At 35.7% G+C, this 18,336-nt stretch overlaps 1 protein-coding gene across 2 annotated transcripts in view; it reads left to right on the top strand.

The window, feature by feature from the left end:
• Positions 1-18,336, top strand: part of LOC130596793 (connector enhancer of kinase suppressor of ras 2-like) — a 187,442-nt gene that overhangs the window by 136,052 nt on the left and 33,054 nt on the right. For both annotated transcript variants that reach the window (XM_057404747.1, XM_057404746.1), the window contains exons 12-14: positions 4,349-4,435; positions 5,010-5,263; positions 14,019-14,053. In XM_057404747.1, coding sequence (XP_057260730.1) covers positions 4,349-4,435; positions 5,010-5,263; positions 14,019-14,053 — 376 coding nt within the window. The remainder of the gene's footprint in view (positions 1-4,348; positions 4,436-5,009; positions 5,264-14,018; positions 14,054-18,336) is intronic.

Raw genomic sequence — 18,336 nt, 5'->3', positions numbered from 1 at the left:
TGTTAATACCAGAAATATATTTCCAAATCTTAGACTGGGGACTGCTTAAAACCTAAGATGCTATTAAAACAATAATTTACTGTGGGTTTATATGGAAATTTCTTGTGTATGTAAATTCATATGAGTGTACAGGTATATGTGTATGTACCTTGTATATGACTATACATATCCATATAAAATGTATTGCTGAAAATGAATTGACAGGGTTTTTTTTTGCTCATCTGTTAAAATCTATTTCCTTGGTTCTGGTGAATTTTGGAAGAGCACAATTGAAATATAACACTGTATTCTCCATATAGTTTCAGCAGTTTTATTTTAAGGCAGTAAGTTATTTTTCTGTAAAGTTTACCACTTTAACAGTTTTCTTTTACGAACTGTTATTACATCTGCTTCTGAAAATAGCATTACTTCTGAGCCAAGAAAGAACTTGTCCTGATCATAGCATTATGTATGGATAGGTGATATCTTTTAAGGTGTATATATATATATATATATATATATATATATATATATGTACGCAATGCCATCAGTACTTACTTCATTCACCTAAGAATGAAACTCAGAAAACGTTCTGAGACTCAGGTTTTTCCTTTCTCACATTTTGTTAAAAAAAAGAAAAAAAAGAAAAATAAAGAAAGTTCCTAATTTTTGTTGGTCTTTGATATCTAGGAAAGGGAAAACCTCTCACAAGCTCAGAGTAGTAAAGAAAAATGTGCCTGTGAAGAACCCAGGTAATAAAAACATGCTGCAGTTCAATTGAGATAATACCAAAGGCAGTTATAGTGAAAGATCCAATAACAGCTGAAATGGAATACACTTGGGGGGGAGGGGGAGAAAAATCTTTCAGCACTCCAGGCACTGATTCTGTTGGTCTGCCACAGAAGTGGTTGGTCTCGTGCAGGATTTGATACCATGTGTGTTATTAAATGTAGTTTCCCCTGCTTCTTTCAGTTGTTAGAGCCAAGCCAACGCGGCTTCTCATCCCTGTTCTCAGACTGAAGTGTTCTTACCACCATAAATGTCAGAAGAGTTAGAGCTGATGGCTCCAGATGCCAAAACAGGTTTTGGTAGTTAAGCTGTACATTTTCCTCTGTCAGGATCTGTTTGCTGAGGTTTTCTTATTTTATGTGAGGTATCTATCTCATAATTTACATGGCTTACCTTAAGGTTTCAGCTGTATTACCTTTTGCCTAAGGTCAACTTATAAGCGGCAGTAAAGTAACCTCACCTGCTGTTTCAAGAGCTGAGAGGGTACAATCTAAAAAGCTGCAAGGGTATTTCAAATTATGTCAAAATGCATTGAACTGTCGCTGCTAGAGTGTGGTAATTCACCGTAGCTAGACTTTCCCGACAAAGGACATCCATCTTCCCAAGTTTTGTTTTGGCTTTGTTGTTCTACTAGATTGAAAGCAAGCTTATCTTATGTTTCCCAATTAGACTTTTGTCCTGTATTTGTGTTTTGATAACTACAGCTGGATTTACAGTAAAAAATGAAAAAATAGCAATTATAAAATGGACAGGATTGTGTATATACATTCACATACTGTGTTTTCAGAACAGGGAAGCTTTAATAAATCTTTGTGAGATATAGGATATTTTTAGTAACTAGTACAGCCATATACTTGATGCTTGAAGAAGCTGTAACATTGAAGAATAGGATTCCATCTTAAGACTAGTAATATTCAGTCTTTATCCACCTGATAAGTGACACCATTTTATAATAAAATTAGAAAGAAAGATAAGTCTTAACTGTGATTAAAATTGAAGCCAGGTGGATGTATTTGGCTTGCTTTCATAGAATCAGGCTGCACAATGACTTCAAATGTTGGGCACTGTGCCTGATCCCAGTAATATGCAAGATTTTTCTAGTGTTTCTGATGGACAGTTCTGATTTTCTGTAACCTTGAAAATCTAGAAGGAATTTTATTTTAAAGTCTCAAGAATATGCCTTTGTTTCAAAACCAATTGTTAAACCCAAATTTTTTAAACTACAGATTAATCTGTCAATTATATCAGACTTAAAATGAGATCTTTTTTTTCTACTTATGTGTAGTATTTGATTTTTTTTTACTTAAAGATATGCATCTGACCCTTCAAAGTGACGATATGTCTTTTGGGTGGAAAGACAGGATTTATGGTAGATCCAATTAACACCTATCCAATGCTGGAGCCAGATGGCCATGGGCAAAGTAAGGAAAATGAAAACTGAAGTTTTTGATGGTTGAGCAGACACTTTCAGTATTGCAAGGACTCACATAAACCACAGTTCAGAAAGATCCTGACATGGATCTAACAGAATTAAAGTGCTTATTAAAATCCACTCTCTGATGCAGCAGGTAGGTGGCAGGATACTCAGGCAGATGAGACAGTCCATATTGATGATATATGCAAAATCTAGGAAGGCAGATAAGTTCATTTTCTTGAACCATTTTTTTAAAGTTAAGCTTGTATTTATCATTGCTGCAGTGAATTTTTTGTCTTATCAAGAGTTATACTATAACATTAGTCCTACTCTAACACGCTATGGTATTTAGAGTTCTTGTGGCAAAGCATTGTCAAATTGTTTCTGGTTTATGTGTTAGAGGCAAAAACATCATAAGTAAGTTTGGAGGGTTTTTTTTGTTTTTGATTTGTACTGGTACTTGTGCAAAGTAATTTTGTATAGTTCTAAATGTCCAAGTTGCAATGTTAAAACTCTTGATAGGTTACTTACATTTGTTTGCAAAAGAACTTGGAAGCAAAATAAGCAATATGCAAAATCACTGGTTCCTTTGTTTGGCTTGTGTGTTTCCTTTCCTATATTTCTACTCTGATGTCAATTGTGCTGAGTTATCTAGCGTTTGTGTTACAAATCTCTCCAGAGCTCCAGACCTTACTTCTCTTTACAGAAATACTGCTAAATTTTATTACATTGATCATCATCTGTTATGTGCATTCTTATTTTCTCTCTTTTTTTTTTAAATTTATAATCTTCACTTGTTTCTCATTCTTTTCCATATTACTGATTCGTCCTTTTGTTTGATTTATTTCTTAAATTTGTATTGTTCTTCTAACGCCAAATTTGAGATTAGGAATTGAATAATACATTTGTAGTTAGTTTCAACTGTCAGGCAGATAGGGAAACATTTATTTACCATACAATTAGTTATACACTAACTATTATGGTATGAGTAGAAGTATAATATGGGAGTATCTCAGTACTTAAGGTGTGTTATCCCTTCCAGTTGCAGAAAACCATGTTACCCAGAAGGATACTTGTCTTATAAACCTGTTTGTTCTTAAATCCTTCCCAACATTTTGGTAGCTACAAACCTGTGTTTTGGAAGAATGGTGAATAAAACACTATATTGGCATGCAAATAAGCCACAGAAAATACTTTGTCACTCAAATCAACCTGGGAAAATTCATAATGGAAAACAAACACTTGTTCACATTTAAGTTCCATAATTATCCTAGAAACAGAACAGTAGCAAGCTACCTTAAAAAAATGTGTTCGAGTGCTCAATAAACACACGAAATCTAGTCAGCTGGTACATGGAAACATGAATCTTTGGCTTTATGGGTCAGACAGAACTTAACCCATAATGTAGAGGGTGTGTTTCTGTGTTTTGTGATAATAACGCACACTGACAAGGCCAGAGTGCTAATGCTTTATAGTAGGGTATGCAGTATTCCTCCTTTAATGGCCTGCTATTAATGTTCTACTGATACTATAGCAGGGAATGACTAGTGCCCATTTATATCTTACAGCCACAGAGCAATAAAAGTGTATTAATAAAACCCTTAATGTCTGAATCTTCTTTTTTTGTTGTTGTTGCTTTTGTTACCAAACTGCGCTCCATGTTTTCTTTTTAAGGCATTTAAAATTCATGCTCTTGAAATGAGATCCCCTCATTACTCACCATGTGGTTTTCCAGGCCAGAGAGGTTTTACTGTTTAATTGATACATACATAATATTCTATCTGTATTAACAGTCTTTCTAGTTTTACTAAAGCATATTAGTCCATTTAAAAACCGATTCTGTAATTATTCCAAAACATCTATTTAATGGGTGAGCAAGTTTTTACAGAACAGAGTTCAAAAGCATATTTGTAATCTACTTCCCATTTGCAAGGAATTTCACCAAAGTAGTGGTACTTTCCTTCAGATTGGTATGATGAAGAGGAGAATCCAGCATATATGGTGTTTAATTGATCCTGAATGCTACACCTATAATAATATACAGGTGCCGATAAAAAGGATTGCTCTGAAGGGTCATGTCATGACTGTAATTTATAAACATAATCTATACTGCCACTATTTTTAGTCTTCAAAAATTATAATGTTTTATCTTGGGATTGTTTCCAGGAGATTTAAGGCCTGTTTCTATGCCTACTGAGTACAGTTGGATAGGGGAGTCAAAAGAACAAAACATGTACAAGAGGGGAAGCAGAGGTGAGTATTTTTTTCTTTTTTTCTGTCCTATTCTCCAAGGTTTTTTTTCTTTGTTACCTAAGAAGCATGAAGATACCATTACAGGAAGCCAGTCTGCTTTTCTTGAGTACCACAGAGAACATAAAAGAACCTGTTTAGTATCTGGGCTTTTGTGTTTCTGCTAATTAAAAAGTTTGTATTAGTAGAAGGGATTTACTCTATCTAATTGTAGTATAAAAAAAAAGATAAACATCAAGGGGAAAAAAAAACTTATAAAATTCAGATATATGTTAACAGCAATCAGTTTTTAATCTTCACAGTTCTAGAAAACAGTAAGTGATGTTATAGATGTTATGTTCTTTGAGACAGGTTTCAATTAGTATGAATGAGTATTTGAAACAAGACTCTGCAATTGTACTGTCAATGTTCAGACCAGCAGTCCTAATTGAATAAGTTTCTATCGATTCCAGTGGGAATTATGAACTTTGCAAGAAGCATGGTGATAGCAAAGTTCTTTTTCTTTCCTTTTTCATTATTCTCTTTTTGTTTCCTCTTACTAATGTTTCTTTTTTCTTTTCTTTTCCTCCAACAACTGACTCTGAGAATTCACTCCTGCGGTATCTGAGTGATGACAAGATACTGGTTATCCAAGAAGAGCCTTTGACACAAAAAGACAACAAAAGGGACACAGGTCGTAGATCAAGAAAAAAGGGCAAACCCACAAGCAGTACAAATTACCCTATTAGTCCATCTGTATTGGCATCTACTATTAATATTAGGCTCGAACCTGGACAGCAAGATGTCTTGAATTTCTCACTGGCAGAAAACAATACAGTTCCACTTTATCATGTAAGTATATAAAAATCTTGCATAGATTATCAGGATCACAAAGTCACAGAAAAGGATTTCAGATCCAGAGAGAAAAGCAGTAGTTCATTTTTTAAGATGAATGAGAAAATTATGCAAGTCTGCAGAAAACTGAACGTTATTCATAAGATGGTAGATGAATCAACTGGCTTTAGGTAATCTCTGGAAGAGTGATGATTGTCTGTTGACTCACCTGTCTTCTGAAGAAAGGGATATGAGTCATATGGGGTAAGATGCTAATTGCACTCTTTAAATAATGATAGTTATTGGTTAAGTTCCCAGGCTCATTGTCTATTTATTTCTCATCACCAGTAGTAACAGAAGTTTCAATAGAAATATTATCTTAAATGTCTGCACCAAATACACAGTTTTATATTATTTTTTTTCAACTGTAAGTCACTGTCACTAGGAGCAGCTCTTCATTCTGTGGCTTTCGTTGCATGTTAATATGAATGCAACTATTTGAAATAGGCAAGATAAATTAGTAATATGATATTGTAGGATAGCACAATAAATATGAAACTAATGACATAATACATCAAATGTGAAGGGTCTGAAGGAAATACAGAAAGCCGGAAAAAAAGAGATAATGTTACCTGTAGTGGTTGGTCTACCCAAGAAGTCAGCGCAGTACCTCTTTCATAAACTCTACTACAATGTGTAGTAATTACAGAGGTGGACACATGTAAAATGACTATTCATTGACTGAGAGAGTGGTATAAATTCTTTTATCACCATACATGTTTTGAACATTAGAAACAGACCTTTGCAGTCCTTCAGCAGATAGTCATAGGAATCGGAATATCTCAGGCACTTGTCAACTGCCTTATAAATATACAAGAGGAACTGAGTCAACAAATACACAAGAGTTGCTGACAGAGGTTTTGTGGGTTCTTGCCAGTACAGAATCATTCGTATTCGCATCTGTCCACTTTGAATACTGAAAGAATTCTGAGAAGAGAAGCAAAACACTGTTTGGCATATCTGTCCTGAAAGATATCTACCCAGAATGAAAATGTTAAATATCAAAGAATATTTAATGGCTTTTTGGTAACAAAAAGGAAGATAAAAATAACAGATAGGTGTGTTCCTGAATTAAAATTTAGGTTTTAGGTAGATCATCTCACATCTAAAGGTGTTACTGGGACTTTCATAGGCACATTAATTTATTTATTTAGATAATGAGATTTTATTTTATCAAGAATTCAGTCTACAGCAAGATTAAGGTTAATAAAAAGAAGATACTTCTAAACATTAGCAAACCAAGTCACTATAAACCAGCGTTTGTTACTTTCATATTAAAAATAAAGAAATAATAAGAAGAACTTGTCTGAAGTCACCTTACCTTTTCCTTGCTCTTCTGCTCTGTGTTTTGTCTTTTCACAGCTGCCTGGAGGCAGTACTATCAGATGACAAAACTGATTTCGTTTTTTTTTTTGGTTGGTTGTTTTTTTTTATGGAAGTCAAAACTGCAGAACTGTTATAATCAAATTTCCATTATTTCCTCTACACTTAATACATGCCCAGAACAACTTTGGGATAGAGATAAAAATTTAAGCCTACCTAAATGCTTTGAAAAATGGAGATGATAATGCTAAACAGGATCTTAGCCATCTTTAGTAAAGGGAAGGTGATTGATTGTGTCTTTTAAGCCAACAAGAATGGCATGATGGAAGGAGGAACTGAGATACACAGCATCGCCTAGCCATTGCTTTATTTTCTAAGCACTTACATAAATACATACACACACAAAAAAGGCACTCACTTAACAGTAGTTTAAATTACCAGACACAGACGTAAGAAGTTTTACAAAATGGGTAATTGCATAGATTCACCACTAGATTAATGCTTTGGAAAGAATGTTGATTTGGAACCTAAAATTAAACAATTAGGCTGATTTCATAAGTTGCTGTGAGGATGCAGAGTTACTATATAAAATGGATATTTAGGTAATGCAACATTGGCAGTATGCCCAGGATATAAAATGATGCATAAAGCTATGTTGCAGTAAAATATCACTGTCAAGAAACACTGCCCCTTTCAGGATATATTTATAATGCTAATTTAATTGATACGCAATTCTGTGACTCATGTCACAGAATTTGAGGAGAGTCAATTACAATTAACAAGGCTATTATGGTTAATTATTAATCAATAAAGTATTTCTTAGAACATGACTTCCGATGTTTACTATGCTTCCCTTCTGAAGAGACATTGTTTACCAGATTAAGCTAAACAATGAGGTATATGTAAATACCACAAAAGTATATCCATTAGAGACTGTTGAAATGCACTGTTGGGCTTGACTCTGGGCTTGCTAGAAAAGAGTTAAAATCTGGATGTGTTTTTATTTTCTATTGACAAGAGGTCATTCTGAAGAATATTAGCTCATCAAGTTCATACTCCAGACCCAGTCTGAAAATCTACATGGTGTTCAACTGTGTGGTTTTACTGCCTTAGATCTGCACTAGTTTCTGAAACTCTGAAATTGAATTTACTGGTTACTACATTAAATTCTCAAGCAAGATAATGATCTCTTTTCTGGTTTTACTTGGCAGTAAATGTTCTGGGCTTATTATCTACTAAGTAATTGGATATTTTGTTTTGTAGTGTCATATATTAAGAAATTGGATTGTAAACTATTGAATCTTCTAATTTTTTTGTGAATTAGAATTCGATATGTAGAAGGGACTTAATTTTTAATTAATTTTAAGATAAATTTTTTCACTTCAATATTCCCTGTGCAGTATAACAGAAATAACGACTGCTTCAAGGTAGTCATTGAGAATATTATGGCAGGAGTCCCTTTTTATTTTAAAGGTAACTTGAAGCATTATAATAGTTCAGGGTTAGTCATTGTTTCACAGCATTTGCTTAATTTGCTTTTTATTTTCTTCCTGCTGACCCCAGGAAGTTGGTAATGCATGCCTTTTAGCACAAAGTGATGTAAATGCTATTTAACTGTTCTGGAGCTGCAGAAGTCAGCATGACAAACAACATAAAATTTAATGGCTCATGCTGAGACCTAAAATGTGTCCAAAACCAATGTAGATCTGTTTTTCCTGCAATGCTGCATGCTGGGATGGGCCAGATGTTCCAGATGCCTCTTCTGGTGATAGGCAGCCTGAGTGCTATAACAACTAAGTCTGGGAGAATCTGTGTATTCAGTTCCATACGACTGAAGGAGGAGTCTCTTACTGCCAATTTTGTAGGAAGGAAAAGTCCTCATATTTTATTTCTTCTTTCCTGGTCCTGCAGGGAGAAACAAAACTGCACTGTCAAGGATGAGAATTACTTTCTTCACAGTTTTATTTCCTTTCTGAATTGCTGAATAAAGTCTACCTTTGCTTTTAATTTAAATCTCTGTAATATTGAAAACTTCTTTCCCTACCTTGCAATTATGTTGAGAAATCACTGTGAGAATGATTATATCGAATCTAGCTGATCAGAGAAGCTAATATAAGTCTATCTAGCTTCTGTAGCTTCACACCAATTCTGTCCAGTTGTATTGATTTTAAAATAAGATTTTGCATATGTGCTGTACTATAACTGTGCACATGACGAGTATCTAGGATCCTTCAGTAGCAATATCCAATAACATATTTCTTCACAGTTCTGTTCAGAGATGATTCTCTAAAGTATACTCTTCAATGATCTGTAAACAGTTCAAAAGGGAAAAGGCATTTTACAGTACAAAGGAAAACAAAGGGAAATAAAACGTTAAAAAATATTCTTTTTTATTAATACTGTCAATGGCCTGTAGATTTCCACATTCATTCAGTAATTCTGAACTTTACAATCAACCTGAATCCAGGAAAAAAGGCCTAAAACAGTGTTAGTCTAGAACTATGGTTGTCCTTTATTTCTGTAAAAAACACCTACTTGCAATAAGAAGCAAGAAGGCAGTTGGATCTGTGTTAGGATTTAGTGCTGAGCAACTAATTCCACAATGGAAGTTCTGTCATGCTGAAAAGTTTTGCCTTTGATCTCCACTCCACTAATGAAGAGAAATCACCATTCAGTCTGAGCTTCTGGTACCCTTTACCCCCTGTGCATAATGCAAAATGAAAACCATGTATGGATTCTCTACGTTAGACCAAATTTAGGTCATGGATCTGCACAACACAAACCAGCTTTGTTTCAGGTAGACCTTTTTGGATAAAGAAGCAATTTAGTAAAATGGTTGAGCTTACTCCTGAAATAATATACTGCCTTGCAACCAAGCATCATGTGTGCACCTATCTCTGTAGAGCATTTGTGAAGCTCAGCTGAGGTTTGAGCATTCGTTCATAAATATTAGCCATAACTGATACTATTACTCCCATAATCTCAACATATATAATCCAGAGGAATGATAATATGCAAACTCATAACACAAATATCATCTCCCACTGTTGCTGACAAAATGATCAGTACATGGGAAGCCAGCTGTTGTACTTTGAAGACTCTCCTCCGAGTTTTTCTCCCTCACTAGTTCAAGCATTGGTTCCTGCCATTTACCTCTTCTCAGCAGGCTTCCTATGTTCCTCACCAAGAGAATGAGGATGGGGCTTTGGAGGATGAAGGAAAGCATTGCATGAGGCCAGTCCTGAATAGGACAGGTCACAGGCAGCCTGTCCCTAGAGGAACGGAGAAAGTGAGAAAAAGGAAGGGGAAAGAATTGACTGTCTTATTCCCTGGCCTGTGTAACTTCTTGAGCTACACTACATCCTTTCAACTTCAAGGCCATTCCCCTTTTTCCACTTCCCTTTCCTTTCCTTTCCTGTGGAGTCTTGTGCAGCAAAATCACTGCTGAATACTGAGCTGCATGTCAGATGATCTTATCTTCTCAGCAAGAAAATGTTTGTGCTTTGTGACAGTGGAAAGTTGCAGATAGAAATACATTCCATCTCTACCGGCATAATTTCATGTGATTGCATTTCCAGCTGTACCAGGAAGAACTGCATTATGTTTTTCATTTGAAATCTGTGAAACTTCACCATGCTTTTTATTAAATGGCACTATATTCTACCTTGAAATTTTTCTGTGATAAAATAAAATTCTCTAAACTTTAGTGGATAATCCAAGTGAATGTCCACTTTAGTCCCTCTACATCATGTATAAGATGAAGATTCCTTGTATGCAACATGGAATGATTGCTCATTCCTTAAAATACCATAGTTATAGTTGGTTTATTTCAACAAAATCATATCTGGTGTCTGCTCCAGAAAAACAGAAGAGTTTGAGAGAACACAAATATATTTAAAAGTGAATACACTGATTTTCTTTGACCAAGAAAACCTCACCCATTTTTTAAGAATGCAGGATTTATTCTTAGTTTTTGAAGAACTTTTGTCCTGGGTTTGGGGTTTTTTTGATGGTGTGTTGATATTTTGTTCTCATTATTTTTTTTGTACCTTTGCTGTTCAGATAAAAATTTATCTTTTGTTTCCCTTAAATTAAAAGAGTGGATTGATGAGGACAAAGGTAGGCTTTGGTCAACACAGAACACGGTTTATCCATTGTTGTGATTTGTCCTTTTGGACTATTTTTCACTTTAACACATAAGATAAATTTTGTTAGCCACAAGACACTCTTCCTTTATTCATTCTTTCAGAATACTTTTTTAACATCAAATATAATCTGGGATAGCTTCTCTTGGGGATGTAACAGTTTTCCAAAAATGGAATTTTGATTAGTTAAAAAAATTGTTGCTTAACCTGCTACCTATTGTGTGCTGATATAATGTTCATAGTGCACCACATAATTAAACATTCTGAGTAGATATTTTCTTCTGTCTTCAGTTAACTTTCTCATCTGTCATTTTGTGGTTTTTTTCAGCCTAAAAATTTAGTACCTCTGAAATGTGCATAGATACAGATTGCATGAGATTATTTCCTGTCTCTATTATCTCACCTCTCAAAGAGAGCAAGTGGAAGAAAAACCTCAAATGCTGCTTTCATTTTTAGCTGAGCATAATCATTTCACAAGTGTATTCAATAGGTTAAGCATCAGCTCACTGAGCTGGAGAGATCAGTAAAGCCCCCGGCAACAAGGCTACTCTTTGATTTTGAAACAAACATAATGTAAAAGTGATGCTCAGGATAATGAGTATGTGAGTTAAGGAAGCAGGAGAAGAAATCATTTTTTGCATGGAATTCAGTATCTGAGCATAGAAGAAGGACAGTATTCATCAGAATGGTGAAAATCTTTTTCCCATCTGAATAAATGACATATCTAGGTGGTATTGAATACATTACATTTGACCACTGAGATTAGTAACACTCACTGTCAGATTATTTTAGTCTCATTCCCAGCTATTCTAGTCATTTCCACTAGTAAACTACAAGAACAACTTTTGAATGTTTTCACACTACCTCTGCAATTCAGGGTTCTTTTGTTTTCTGATTTATGTGTTTTCTTTACTTTTTAAGAGGAAATATTTATTTGCATTATGAAATCTTGATTCTAGGAAACAGGTTTTTTGTTGTCAGTTATTTGTAGAAATTTCAGGCAAATAGGAGTTTCTACAGGATTTGCTTTGGGAGAGGACCATCAGATCTCCCCGTTAGACTTCACAGGCCTTATTGTCCTTTCATTGCTACTTGTGCAAGTGAGAAGTAGATCCACTAAAACCCCTAGAGCTACATAAATGTGCAGCTCACTAAAGAATGCTGATAGGTGCCAGTGACCTGAATTTCACAGACTTTGTGAATTTATAGTCTGTGACAGCACGACAAGACTTGTGCCTCCTGAGTCTCCCACATGTCTACTAGTCATGAAAGTGGCCTTTTAGTAAGATGAAGTAAAATTCTAGTTTGGGAACAAAGCAACTGCTGAAATATAAGGTTGCTGAAATTGTAGATAGGAATCTACCACATGCAAGTAATTGTCAGTGTTCTATCTGTGCAGTTACACAAGTTACACACTATTAATTATAGCCAAGTTCTCTTATTTGAATGTAACCATCTTTGATACTTGTATTTGCTAGAATATTTGAAGAATACCAGAAGTAAGAGGCTAGTAGTTAATGTAGCAACAAACGAAAATCAAAAGTTACTTGTAAAATTTGCAGCATCCTAATATTGCAGAAGGTAAGAGACAGGAAAGGCTACGTAAGTGAAAACGTTCAATTGCGCGTCATTTTTGTTGTATTGAAAACACTTTTGCCGTGATATATTCTCTGCCTTGAGTGTGGGTTAGCTGTGGCAGTTAAAACACAAACCTGTCAAAGAATGGCACTCAGAGGAGTGCTTGCCATTCTTTAAGTTTTAGCCCTATAATCATTATGAAACATGTACTGATTTAGTGATCCACTTTTGACTTTATATAGGCTGTCAGTAACTTCATATGCTTGATAGTTTGGAAATAAATCTCTCATTAATAATCCTACTGTCTGTTCACGATGTTCCCGTAGGAGGCTGATTCTCATTTGGATCTGACGAATGCTTTGGATAACAGGAACGCTTAAGAGAAAAGAAAAAGAGTCATGTAGATCTACATGGTCATGCTGTGGGGAAGATGTCTGTTGGATCTTAGCTTAGATAACTCTCTTATTAGATGCAAGCAGGTGACAAAAAGGACTCTTGATGTATTTTCATATTACTATGGTACCATCAGTCCAGTGCAAACCTATTAGTTTATATAGTATACATATATATATTATATACCAGGATAACTTGATCACTTAAGGTGTTTTTGCCTTCTTCAAGTGGTGAACCTATTACCTATAGTAGAAATAGCAAGGTAAAAGATGAGAAATGATTCTGTATACAGATACACCAAAGGAATACGGGAAGGAGGGGAGTGGCAAAATACATACTTGTGCCCTGAAGATTTTAAAGTCTTCTTAGAAAAGCCTGCTGTTAGAATATATCTGTGTTACAGCCCATGTGGTTACACAGACCCAGCAGACTTCCTGTCTTTTAAATGTGCAGCATGGATTTCAGTTTTGTAGCTGTTCCCTGAAGTCACATGTGATTAAGTACCTTACTCTATGCGTAAAGGGGTGATATTAAAACACAAATATTATACCTACAAAAAATAATCTGTTTCATGCTTGGTTGGTCAGAAAGCATATAGTCAAAGATTTTTCAAGTACAGATTTCTACATTTACAAACAAATACACATTCATTTTAAAGCATACTTTGTTGAAATTTCAAGCTGTGGGAAACCTCCATCATAAAGCTTGGTTTAAAGTAACAAAAACAGTCAGAAGATTTTATTTTTTAATTTGTGTTACAGCTGAACCATTCTTGAATCACTTACTACTGCAAGACAAGTTCATTTCCAAACCTCAGAAGAATAACCAGTGTAGTAAATCAAGTTATATAAAGCTAGGAGAGAACAGTATTAAAGAAAGTTTTGGTGACAGTTTGTTCTTCTGAAATTCTGTATACTACATTCTAATATTTGACCTTTACATTTAAACTCCCTTTTAAATACGAATATTTTTGCAAACACTGACATTATGACAAATCTTTAGCTTTCTTATTTTAATGAGCTTTGATCACAATTATGCAGCAGCTGAAGCTATAAGTGCAGATGCAAATTGCTTTAAGCTTGATATTCACTCTGAAAGAACATTTAGTTAGAAATTGAACTAAATTTTCCATTTCCTTTTCCTTGAAGTCACAGAATGACTACTGTGGTTTACTTCTGTGACTTCTCTTGCTGCAGATACCACTATGTTGAGTGCACCAAGGAAGTATACATAGTCTTTAGTTGTGCTTAATGCTATTTGTTTTTCTTCTACAGAGAGCAGGAGACACAATCAGCGGAGATACTGAAAGGTAATTACTTCTGTTACTCTATATTTAAATACCTACATAATGTATCTATAAATTACATCCACTTCTTTACTCCCAGAAATTAAGTTGCAATATTTGATAAATAAACTGTCAGGATTTAGTGATATTGGCATTAATATAATTTAGTAAATGTCCTCGTTTTCATTTACTGACATCAAATATAAATATAGGTTCCAAAAGTTAAAAATCTATTTTAGATGTAAGTCTATTAAAGATTAGGAGGAGGAAAAAAATATACTACAACAGTGGGTTTGTCTCTCTTTCCTTTGCAGTTTATCTGATGAAGTATGTTCGTACTCTAGTTGCATGCAGTAAGTCATATTAAAAGAACAACTTTAAAATAGCAAATACTTGGGTATCATAGTACGTCATAATTAAGTCTAATTGGAATCTGTTCATCTAGTTCATAGTTATTCTTTTTAATATTTTTTCATCCTCTATATGGCCTAAACCTATTTAAGAAGTTAAACCATGCACTGAATGTAAAATCAGTAATTAATTTAGAGTGCTTTCACCAATCTAAAGGATTTACAATTCACAATGATGTTCTTCAATGATATAAGTACCACTACATTACAGCTGGAAGTCTGAGGCACAATGATACTAGCTGCTGATCATAAATACAAGTCACCTCCTGCCTGATCTTTCAGGAAAGTCAGCATTTTTGCCTCTGTATATGTGTATTAAACATCGTAGCTCGTTTCAGAGACAGTTGTAATGGTAATTACAGTAATCAGTAAAAGAATTTACTAATGCTTACCAGTTGTAGGGTACTGTGAGCATTTAAAACAGCATTCAACTAAATTGAACAGCACTGTTATCATAGGTGATAGTGAGGTAAAGGTAGAGTTTGAAAGACTTTTTCTAGGTTAAAATTCTACTTCATCTTATACAAGACAGGCTTGTCTCTCCATTGTCACCATTGTAGTAGTTCATTACCTTGTCATCCATCACCTCAGCTAAATGTAGGTTTTTATTTTTACAATAAATTAATATAGTCCCACTTAGTTACAATTCAGAACCAAAGCAGCCTGTATCTTGTGTAAGGCAGGGGTTACATGGGGAAAAAGTGTGTCATTGTCAGTCTCTTTTTTAAGTAACTGTTGGATTTCGCCTTTTGCCCTTACTGCTCATGTTGGAGTTTTCAGAACTTGCTGTTTTCTGTGAATCTTCTGCATTTGCTCTTTTCACTTAATCTCCCAACTCCTTCATGCCTTGTGCTCGTGTCCTGTTCTTCCCTCACACTTGTTTCTCCCTACTTTTTGTCACTCCCTTTTCTCACCCTTCTTCATTCCAGGATGGCTGCTCCTTCCCTCAGGTCCTTCCTACCTGACTTTCTGCAACAGAAAGAAATCACATACCACTCCTAAAAAAGCCTCACCCCATTTTTGTCTTCCTTCTTCGCCACCCATAGTTTCTTGCAACCAGAAGGAGCAAATGAATTTTGCTCTTCACAGAAGAAAGCATGCCTAATTATTCCGAGTGGATTGCACATGCTCAGTTTGGCAGGGACATTGCAACCCAGATGGAACATGCTTTGTGGACAGGACACAAGTCTCTACTGGACATCTGCTGAGAGATATATTCCAGGGACATACGACTTGGTGAAATTTTGGCGAACTTTCATAGCAAAGGGCTATTCTTCAATATTCTTCCATAGAATGACTGTCTCTTTCCTAATCCTACTCCCAGTCATTCTAAAATTCAGGTCCACAACCTTTTCAGCATGTTGAAAAATATTTTAAAAGAGGCAGAATTACAGCTTCTTGTTCCTAATAACCTTCTTCTAAGTAGTTTAAACAGCTTAAACCAAAATAAAACCCCTTCAGATATTTATCACATGCAGTTAGGTTTTGGGGAGCGGGAGACAAACTATGTGGATTGAGTCACATTATTTGGATGAAATAGCATTATCTTAATTAACTGTGCAGTTGCCTACTGAGTTTCCATGATATGACTGCATCCTTTGTTTATGAAAAGAAAGGAAAGCCAAAAGCCAGAAGAAAGATGTTTCTTGTACGTAGCAGACTGTACCACAGGCTGCAGGGAATACACACCAAAACCACTAGCAGCTATGTGAGAGATACAGAACTACAGAATGTTACTATGAATATCTCACTTTTTAAACTCATTGCATAAGTAGAATGTAAAGCAAGTCTAGCTTCTGCAGAACAAAACCTGCATCATAACTCTGGTTTCCTCCAAACTATTTTGGCACATCTACAACACAGATTTGGCCCAGCACTATGCACAGGGCTGGACTTTCACCACCCACACAGAACACCCGCACCCCTCATTATAAGAGACTGTCCATTTACACATTAAACTCTGCCCCTCTCTGACAGATAATGGAGAAAAATGTGAGCTATGCTCCTGAGGAGTTTCGTGGCTAGAAAAGTAGGGCAGCCACAGGGAAGTTGTGACTTCACTTCTGAGCAGGTGTCATGAGTTAGGAAATTACACTCTGCGATTGGAGGTGGAATCACTAACGTGTGATTGTTCTGAGGTTTCAGGAAGGCAAGCTAACTTAAATGCTTCCTGAAGAAGCAGCCCATTTGTTTTCCTTTTACCAGAAGCAGTTTACCCTGTTTATAATTGTTTTACAGAGAAGAAAGGGGTAATGGGCACCTATCACATAGTCGCTGCTGCAGCTTTTTTTGCAGACAGACATTGACTGTATGCGTAGCGCAGTTCTCTGTGTTCTTTGAACTTCATTTTACTTTAGGAGAATTTTCCTTCTAGTAATAGCAAACTTTGACATTTAGATTCTAGACACGTGTGTGTAATGTAACCATCGTTAAAGGCATCTTGGGTTTGAAGAGTTTACTCTGCTCAGCCAACCACGCAGGCCTGCAAGGGGAAGAGAAGGCAGAAAGGAATTGTATCATTCATGCATTGCATCACTGCTAGTTGAATATACAGGTTTTATGAACATTTGCACTGAGTTTCCATGTGAAAATGCTGCTCAGGCTTTATTTTCATAACACATTTTGCCTTTGTAAATATGAACGCTTAAAAGTTGTTCTAGTCATGTCCACAGTAGCATGCTTCGGAAATTATTTTATCGTGGTTAGTGCTGGAGAGGTCAGAGGAGATAAATACTTTGAAAATGACTTTCAGTCTTGACATTGTTCTGTCAGCTTTGCATGTAGATACCCTGATAGTGCAGTGACTGCGTAACAGTACAGATACATCTGAGCTAGCTGGCTGTTACTTGAAGTATCAAGTCATAGCCTGTAGCATAGTTCAGAGCCAGTAGCTCAGCCAGCATGGAACTGAGAAGGGATTTCAAATCTCACTACAAAATACTCAATAAATAATTTGCAGTGAGAATTGACTTGTTGTGTCAGGGACAGGTTACATAAGATGTGGAGGCTTTAATAACCTCAATATAAATCATGAATCCAGGCAAGGTGGTTAAAATGCAGTCCTGTGACCAGGTAGATAAGTGGAAATTGCTACATATGTGCTCTTGTGAACCAGCTGTGAGGAAATTTTACATTGTATCTACAATACCTTTGTTCACAAACGTGTTTCCTAATATGCTGAATTTAGGGCTTTTTTCTCAAGTTAATTATGGTGCCCCTGACCCCGAACTGCAACCAAATAGCACTTGAAGTAGTTCAGAATGTGAGACACGAAGGCCAAAGAGAGCTTTGCATGCCCCTTTCACCTATAAATTTACATCTCCCAAGCGTCTGCCACATAAAAAAGGCAGGATTATAGGTGCCATTGTGTAATGGTTTATAGCTGCTGTGGAGCAGTAGAGTTGTCCCTCAGGCTCTCTGTGTTTTGAATCACTGTATGCTTGTAAGAAATGCAGGTGGCAGCAGGGATTAACAGTGTGCTTTCAAGCACAGGCATCACTGCTGTCCATAGTGTTTAACCAGCAGCTTTGAAATCATCTCTTGATCATCTGTGCTGTGTCCCTAAGCTCTTACATTTATGTAACCTTACGAAACAGGAGCCATCCTACAGAGGACTAGCAAGAAAAACTCTCACAACAGTCTGTTTATGGCCTGTGCAGCAACTTGGACGATCACATAAGTCTCCAGCCAGAACGCTCAGAGCGTGCTGTAGTGTGACAGAACGTGAAATGCACTACCAGTAATTTATACCCAGGTACATCTGTTCCAGGAGGAAATTCTGGCTAAAAGTGTTCTCTTTTTACCTACTGGAAACTTTCCTAGATTTAAAAAAAAAAAAACAAACCACAAAAACCAACAAATCGGAATAGTCAAAAAATAAGTCTGGATTGCTTTGTT

Source organism: Pezoporus wallicus, unplaced genomic scaffold, assembly GCF_028554395.1.
Source record: "Pezoporus wallicus isolate ANWC-B61680 ecotype Strahan unplaced genomic scaffold, APGP_CSIRO_Pwel_v1 contig_5104, whole genome shotgun sequence".
In the NCBI taxonomy this organism is placed as follows: Eukaryota; Metazoa; Chordata; class Aves; order Psittaciformes; family Psittacidae; genus Pezoporus; species Pezoporus wallicus.
This window is presented reverse-complemented; position numbering and strand designations above follow the sequence as displayed.